The sequence below is a fragment of the Aphis gossypii genome, chromosome 1 (genome assembly GCF_020184175.1).
Source record: "Aphis gossypii isolate Hap1 chromosome 1, ASM2018417v2, whole genome shotgun sequence".
Lineage (NCBI taxonomy): Eukaryota > Metazoa > Arthropoda > Insecta > Hemiptera > Aphididae > Aphis > Aphis gossypii.
Window position 1 is genome coordinate 17,760,910 of NC_065530.1, and position 9,055 is coordinate 17,769,964.

Genomic DNA, 9,055 nt, shown 5'->3' on the forward strand with positions numbered 1-9,055 from the left:
AGTATTATAAATTATAATTATTATCAGCTAGGCTTGGGTACTTAGTATTCTAAATGCAGTACCTATACCTATTCGTCCTATTCGAAATAATTTTAGGATAGGTACTGTTTCCCAAAAGTATTAATAAACTATAGGTATCTGATTTATTCAGAACAGGTACTTTTATAGTTTTATAGTATTAAATTACATTGTTTATTTTAATATTTAAAAATTAAAATTATGTTGAAAATCATTAATTATCAGAGTTATAATATATTATACAATTAATACTGAAATAGGTAGGTAGATACCAGGTAAGTACAACAATATTATAATAGGTATATAACATTTCCCATTGCCCATTGGCTATAGCAATAGTCTCAAATACCTATTGTCCTATTTCCGAACACAAGTAACATTTTTTTAATATCTAAAATAAAAAATATCTATAACAATTTTTAAATGTATTTCACCCAAGTCTGGATGAATAATTAATAACAATTTTTTTTTTTTATATTCATGGTTGCGCTAGTGTTAGGTCGGGTCGACTGTCCGACACCATCGGAATGTTTTGGGTTGCTTTCGTGTCGGCACTGTATCGCGTGGCGAACAGCGAAAAGCAAAACAAATAAACTCGGTCAATCAACGGGATTTCAGTTTTCACAATTTTACGCATCGCAGTGCCCCAGTCATCATTCCGCCGTCCTGTACACGGTGGCTATTGCGACCAATTGTCGGTCATTCGTTATCGTACGACGATACACAAAAAATATCGTCTCGTTAATAGACATTATACTGTTTATCTGGTCAACGTCGAACGTGTCTTCCGCTCTCATTTTTCGTTGTTATTCTTGTTTCCGTTTTCAATTCTTACCACGCACTAACAAAACGGTCGGCGGCGGTGAATACGACGCATCAGCAGCAGCTGTACTGTATAATTAGTAACAGTGGTCTATCGTTTGGTGGATGTTTCGGTCTTTTGGATAATAGAAATACGCCCGCTCCTGTATAATGGCCGAAAAAAGAAAAGGCAAACGGCGACGGGATGAGGTAAGTTGCTGTCACTATGACACTTGTAATCTTGCCATTGTTGAGGTGGCAAGTTATTATCATAACTTTTTAACCCGAATCGTTGTACTCACTTGACTGGTAATATATTATTCCAATCGGGGGGTTTTATTTTTTTGCAGGAGTACAGCTTGGACCCTGAGACCTCAGCTGACAAACCCAGCAAGACCGAGTACTCTGTGGCTGCTTGGATACGTAAGAATGTTCCACACAAGAAGACAAAATTTGCAGGCCACAATGTCGAGTACTTTACGGGTCTGTGCTAATAACTTGATTTGCTCTGCTTGTGTTGATAATATGACATATTGCTTATTATTTTTTTTTGTCCTTTTAGGTAGCAAAGCTGTTGACAGTTTGTTGGAATCAAAATGGGCTACCAGTGAGAAGTTGTTCACTACCAGACAAGAGATCGAAGCGTTTTTGGACTTGTATGATATTTTTCATGTTTTGTTATAAATATTATCTTATGTATATTATATAAGTACCTTTTTCCCTCCCAGAATGTTAAAGCATCAATTTTATCACCGTGCTAAGAAAGTACCAATATCTGATCAAGAACTTAAAGCTATGAAAAATAAGAAATCCAAAAAATCAAATGATACTGATAAAGACGAGAAGAAGAAAACAGATAAAAAGAAAAAAGATAAGAAAGATGATGAAAGCGAGGAAACTAGTAAAGATGACAAAATTGATGATGATAAAATCAAATCTACTGAAGTAAGATTATGTTTTTTTCTTTAAACATTTATGATATGTATATTTTAGCTTAGGTATATTATATTATATTAGCTGTTCTCGTCACGATGTTGCTCGTGAAAAGAATTGGAAGGCAAATGTTTTTAAACTTAAATTTTTGATATAATATTATTTATTGCATAATAAAATTATATTGCATGGCAATAATAGGAAAACTTATGTGTATTACCAATTTTTATCTTTTGATAGAACTAATTTTTTTACAAATTTTTTTGTAAACGGCATTGTCGACTGCTTCTGGATTGAGAGCAAAAATGACATGTTTGATGTTATTGACGTTATCTTAAATAAATCACAAAATATTCTTTAGTTTTTTAAATTCTACTGAGTGGATGTGTCTAGTTATGATTAGAGGCAGTTTAGAATTAGTGCAAGTGACAATGAAAAAGAATTTTGAAGGAAAGAGGAGAATAGAAAGTCAGAAAATAAGGTGGTTAAAAATATATTTAGAATTGAGAATGACATGAAATATCTGTTGTGAATAAAAGAAAAGTAGGGAACAGGCACTATAAAAGTGTACGACAATGGTGTCACATGTAGTTTTCAAAGAAATTGACTGAAGAGTTATCCCTATTTTTGATCCTCCCCCCCCCCCCCCTTTTGAAATAAAAATGGTGCCCATGATTGTGGTCTAATAATGATTTTAAATGACCATTATACCAACCTCTCTGATACATAGTTGTTTTATTAGTTAGAGACTAATCTAGAATGAAAATATTTTATAAATATGATCTTCTTTTATAACAAGTCCAACCAAATTACCTAACTACTTCCTAAAATTAAAATTGTTGTGTTTGTATTAACAGATTGAACGGAAAAAAAAAAGTCGGAAAATACGTTTAGAAATGCACATGGAACAGTCATTTGTTGATAATTTGGATGCATATGTTTGGATTTATGATCCTATTCCATTTTATTATTGGGTAATTGGAACATTTATTGTATTTGGTGGAATTGGAATTTGTTTATTCCCATTATGGCCACCACAAGTGAGGTAAATTAATTTTATGTAATATGGTTATTTGAAAATATAATAACTAATATCTATTCATTATTGTCTCCATACCTTGTTAAATTTATATTTTTCATTTATTTATTTCAGAATGGGTGTGCAGTACTTAAGTATAGCAGCAGCAGGATTTCTAATATTTATTATTGTTTTGGCCATTCTTAGACTAGTCTTATTCAGTTTACTTTGGATATTGACTACAGGCAAATTACATTTTTGGCTATTCCCAAATTTGACAGAAGATGTAGGGTTCTTTGCTTCATTTTGGCCAATTTATACTGTACGTATACACAATTAATTCTATTCTTTTAGTAAATAAAATTATTAATGTAATATATATTGTTTATATTTTAGTATAGTGTATTCTATAAGAAAAGTACTAAAAAAGGAAAGAAAAAAAAGGAGAAATTATCAGATGATGAGGAAGAAGATGATAAAAAACTGGATGATTGTGATGAAGAAAAAAAGTCTTCAGAATCTGAAATTGACGAAAAGGTTCCTGAAACAGAAACATTTGAACATGACAACACTTTATTAGATTCAGAATCTGGGAAATTTGAAAATCCAAAGTAGACAATTTTATACATACATTTTATAAAATGATAAATTATTTTAAGTCATAGACTGGAATTTAAATAATTATTAAGATTTCTCCAATCTTATAAAAAGTCAACTGTTATATATATTTAATATTTATATTACATATTTCTTTCCTAATTGTTATAAGAGTAATTGAAATAAAAAGAACAAAAAAGTTAACAAAAACATTTTTTCATATATAATTGTTTGTACTGTTTTTAGGTTATTTTGAATGTTATATTTTTATTTTTGGTCTTTTAGAGATCTATTTAATAATTGTATATTTTTATTAATTCAAATTAATAATATTTAAAGATAAACTATTTTAAATAATCTATATATTTTTTTCTACTCTATAAAAACTGATTTAAAGTTTAGTTTCCTGTTAAAAAATTGTAACTTTTGACGTGATATTGTGGTTGCTCGATGTAATAATATTAAATCAATTTAATAAGATAATATTTATACTGAAATATGTTTGTACAATGACAACATATCACATAGTTAAATTTTTATGTTGATGATCATACAATCACTAACATCATAAAATAACTTACTACTACTAAGTGCTTTGCACACACTCGTACTAAAGTTGTCATACTAGTGTCTAATAACTCTAATAATACAACACATACAGCTAATAATATTATAAAAATAATTTTTTATAGAATTTAATAGAAAACTTAACTATCAAATGTATACACTTTAATTAATATTTTAGTTTGCTAACCTACTAGTATTTTTTACAATACATACTTAAGACAATTTTTATAAAAATCTTGTTTTTTTCCAAATTATTATAAAAATTAATTATTTTCTAAATTTCTAAATAGGTGTTCTGAAGATTCCTCTTCAACTGATACAGAATCAAGTAGCCAGCAGTCGCACAGTGGTAATGATTTTGTCATGGTTGAAAAACATGATGCCCAAGACACATAATAATAAGTAATTATCTATAAAGTTTGTACTTCATCATGTTAACATTTTAAATTAATTCTTTGTTATGTTTTTTTTTTTTTTATTATTATTATTTTTCAGATAAAATTAACAAATCCTTTTATTTATGTTTTCCAATAGCTTTTGCTGTGGTATGATTTAAAATTAATAAAATAATTTATTATTGTTTTACTGTTATCCTATTATAACTTATATTCAATAAACTGCATTATTATTATTTTTTTATATTTTTTTTTTGTTTTTTATGTACAAGTGGTTAATTTTCTACAAAAAAGAATTCTATACTCAATTACAGCAAATCATTAATATTTTGTAATTTAAAACTAAATATTAATAATAATTACAAAGATAAAAATAATTATTTTATTTTTAAATGTAGAAGTATTTTTCTCCCTATTAATTTGATAAATTGAAAACTTAAAATGTAATAATTAAAATAATAAAATATCACATATACATTGTATAACTTATAAAATACTTGCTGTGTAGTTTTAAAATTGTGTCTGATTTATTCAGAATATAAAATTTATAAATAATATTAATTCTTATATATAACTTGCAATACAAATTGTATTAATATGAATCTAAATTATTAAGTAAATATTCTAATGATAGCAAACATGAACATTAACAGCTAGGGGTAGTCAGGGTAGACAGTTGACTACTCTATAACCATTTTTTTATGTGTATATAAAAATTTCTTATTAAGTTTTGATGTAGATAAAATGTACCAATTGTAATCATAATATAATATCTTGTTTTAACCTTATGAGAATAGGATGTAGATGTTTAACTTTATTAATTTTTTTTTTATTAATGACTGCAATAACAGCTTTTGTCTTTAAACCATCACGCTGTCATTATTTATTCAATGCAGATGCATATGGTATTTCTTACAGAGACTACAAAAATGAGTATTACATTTGAACGCTGTTTGAGGAAATGTTTATCTAAACTCATAAATTAACATTATTTTTATTCAATTATGAAATTTAAAAAAAAATTTAGATTTTATATTTGTGTTATTTTTTGTGAACATAAAAACAAAAGCATTATGAACATTCTTGGTTCAATAGATTGTACATAACAAATTGTACTAATAACAAAACTACAAAAGTAATGTACTTCTGAGTATGATTATTAATCCTGCAAGCAACATTAACAAATTCCATCAAAAATCTTCAACTTATTTTGAGAAACTAATTTTTAATTCACAAAAAACCAAAGGTACCACTTATTTAGTCATCGCTAAATTATTTTATGTACCTATTTAAAAACTATGTAAAAGGATATGCTGTAAATTATTAAAAGTATGCACAGCAATAACATAAACAGATGTACACTTTATTATTATTATAAATACATTATTTCATTTAAGTAGAATAACTTATTTATTTCATGCAAAGCTGTACTTTACCAATGCTAGTACTACAAGATCCGAATACTTATGGTGCAAAAGGAAAATAAGCCGCAGATACTTGAAACATACCTACACCAGTTGTTTAAATTAGTATTTAGTATTAACTATACATGATTTAATTTTGAGATAATATGAGGTCATTAAATCATAAACCACCTTTTCCAACACCTAGTGAACAATATAATCCTAGGCTGACAAATTTTCTCGTTCAGGATATAATAATACCTATTACATGGTTAAAAAAAATTAAAAACGTCTCACCTCGTACGGCGGCCGAACGAAAAATAGTCACCTGAGGGTTAGGCTTAGGACTCCTAAAAGTAAAGTTATTACTATTTATAGTATTTACTACCTATGTGATGTTTAACTTGTTAAAGTACTTTTAATAACTATAAAATCATTGTCATTGCGCTATCTTGTGGTTGGTTGGCAATATAAACGTTTTGGAAACGCAACCGAATTACGAGGCATTCTTATCACTAATCGGAATTTCGGAAAAATTTAAAATAGTCTCTTAGCTTTAGTCATTACTCATAAGTCACCCAACTTTTGACTTGTATTATAGTCGTATGTAGACATGTAGCCCTAGACTGTGTGTAATAGTATTATTGTCCTTTATAGTTTATACTTAAAATTTTATTGTGGCAATGTTATTTTGTTGATAATTTTCCTGACAAAATGTTCTTTATTCAGTGGTATTGGACCTGTTGTCTTGAAAAGTCTAAATATTTCTTTCCATAATAATTGTTCTGTAAAACAAGTAGGTACTCAATGAAAATTGAAAATACAACTGTATAATTATTATAGTTTCTATAAATATCTGATCTTATATTTTTAATTTTCATTCCCTTTGAAAACTTCTTGTTATAGATGATTTCTACAACTGTTAACTGCTACCTACCTACATTGTTTCAAATGAATATGATTACACAACTTTGGCAAGTACAATATTTTTACTTTGTGTACTTAGTTATTTACCTTATTTATAATTATTTTATCATAAGCGGTATCTATTAACACTAGTTCTTCAAAACCACTTTATATATTACTATAAGCATTTCAATTTTTTCACAGAAATGGAAATAAATCATGATAAACTTAATTGTATTGATAAAACGTCCAAAATAAAGTGTTTGTCACCACATTCAAAGAAGAAGGTGAATGTGCGCAAAACAACTTATTGCAGACGGCCCGGATTAGTTTACAAGAATCTTATAAAAAATCAAAATACAATACAAACTAGTCAATACTTTGAATCAACATATGATGGTCAATGGATTCCACCTAGATCTCCATATACTCTTATACAGGAAGACTTATTTCATAATCCATGGCAACTGTTGATTGCTACTATATTTTTAACAAAAGTAACTGGTAAATGATAAATTATTTAATTGAAAAAAATTACATAATAATATAGTATGGGATATGTATTATTGTATTATGTATTATATTAGACTTAGAGATTTGTCTTGGTAGGATTACATTCATTAGATTTTGAATTAAGACTCATTAATTATTATATAGATTTATTATTTATGACTCTTCAAGTTATTTTTTTGTTCAAAATCCATTTAAAATTTTACCAAAACTCATCATGGTCAACTAAATTCTCCAGTATTTCTATTTAATTTTTCTTTTTATTTTGTTACTTTTATTCCAAATTAATTAATAATGTATGTTATATTAATCTGCCATATTAGTGTTTGGTATTAATTTCCTTATTAATTAATAAATTCATTTTGTTCAGTGGAGTATCCAGGATTCATTTAACGGGAGTATTTTAACATTTAATAGAGTTATGGTTGGCGTCACTGCATCTATGTTAATTTACATATTATTTTTAATGTTCATTATGCCTTTACAAAACTTGAAATAAAGTAATATAAAACTTGTACTTATGTTTAAAATTTTCAGCAAAACTTGCGATTCCAAAAATTCACGAATTTTTACTGAAATGGCCCACACCAGAAGATGTGATGAATGCAGATCCCCAAGATTTACTATTTTCAGTAAAAAATTTAGGACTAGAAAATACTCGTGTTAAAACTATAAAACAATTTACAGGTTAATATTATAAATAAAAATATCTAGTATATCTATCCAGCATCATCAAACATGTAAATTTTATTTACAGCGGATTTCTTATCAAAAAAATGGAAGTACCCAATAGAATTGTATGGAATTGGCAAGTACGGTAATGATTCATACAGACTCTTTTGTGTTAATGAATGGAGAATAGTACAGCCTGATGATATACTTTTATCAAAATACAAAAACTGGCTAACGTTGAATGAGAAACAACTTGGAATTTAAGATTCTTATTATTTTACAATTTAATTTTGCTACTCTTATAGTGTATATTGAAATATAAATGTTTTGTTTGTGTATTTATAATAGTCATTGAATAATTTTATATAGTTATTATATTTTATACATTTTTAATGATATACAGTAAAACCTCAGTCCTCATTAATCCGGATTTTAGGTTATTTGAATTAATGAAAGTCCAGATTAAACAAAATAACCAAAAATCGTAAATTATAAATTTAAAAAAATTTTACCATACTAATTTTAGTCTAATACATTTATCTAACAATATTGAACCTGAAAAATACTAAATATTACATAACTGAATTTTAACTATTAAATATATATACATATAGTATTAAGGTATACTTTTTAGCACTTTTCTAGTATAAACTAACGTAATTTATGTATTCTAAACGGTTGTCCTTATAAAGCAAAGTCCGGATTAATGAGGATTTACTGTATTTATCTATTGAAAATTTGATCTCTTTAATATGGTACTGTGTTAATCTTTAATCTGTATAACAGAATTTATGTGGTCAATATTTTTTACATATATAATTTTACAAAACATATTGTTGCTCATTACATCAAAAAAAAATTATTTGTCGTGAGTTGTTCATTATGTTATAAAAAATAAAAATATTATGTTTGTATTATTTATATACCAATACTATTATCTTATTAAATTTGAAAAGTAATCTTTTTACTTTTTTTGATGTCACAAAGTTTTTAGTTTTTGATATTAAAGCTTAGAAATGTAATACCTAATAGGTTTTGTATTTAATTTAATATAGCCAGTATAGGTAATTTTCGATAATAAACAAATTATACACTAAGTTAATACTTAATTAACTAAACTAGTTTATAGTTAGGCAATTATTTTTTTAATTAAAAATTGACTAAATATGCATTTTCATGCAGAAAAAGGGTTGAATAGGTATGTTATTTTTAAAAAATTTACCCAAATATGCAAG

At 26.6% G+C, this 9,055-nt stretch overlaps 2 protein-coding genes across 4 annotated transcripts; both read left to right on the forward strand.

Annotated features, from left to right (window-relative positions):
* Positions 1-610: 610 nt before the first annotated feature.
* Positions 611-4,573, forward strand: LOC126549495 (translocation protein SEC62). 3 transcript variants are annotated; one of them, XM_050198862.1, is made up of 8 exons: positions 611-1,029; positions 1,170-1,475; positions 1,548-1,764; positions 2,610-2,797; positions 2,906-3,092; positions 3,167-3,381; positions 4,225-4,336; positions 4,430-4,573. In XM_050198862.1, exons 1-7 carry the CDS (start codon positions 1,025-1,027, stop codon positions 4,328-4,330), a joined length of 1,224 nt encoding a protein of 407 aa, XP_050054819.1. In that variant the 5' UTR covers positions 611-1,024; the 3' UTR covers positions 4,331-4,336; positions 4,430-4,573. The 3 variants fall into 3 exon arrangements, with proteins under 3 accessions (XP_050054819.1, XP_050054820.1, XP_050054821.1); XM_050198864.1 differs by having other exon boundaries at positions 613-1,029; positions 1,170-1,302; positions 1,382-1,475; positions 4,225-4,573; XM_050198863.1 differs by having other exon boundaries at positions 4,225-4,573.
* A 1,577-nt stretch (positions 4,574-6,150) lies between these two features.
* LOC126549497 (methyl-CpG-binding domain protein 4-like) lies at positions 6,151-8,651 on the forward strand. Its single transcript, XM_050198865.1, has 5 exons — positions 6,151-6,528; positions 6,639-6,706; positions 6,843-7,142; positions 7,686-7,835; positions 7,906-8,651. Exons 3-5 carry the CDS (start codon positions 6,845-6,847, stop codon positions 8,082-8,084), a joined length of 627 nt encoding a protein of 208 aa, XP_050054822.1. The 5' UTR covers positions 6,151-6,528; positions 6,639-6,706; positions 6,843-6,844; the 3' UTR covers positions 8,085-8,651.
* The last annotated feature ends 404 nt before the right edge of the window (positions 8,652-9,055 follow it).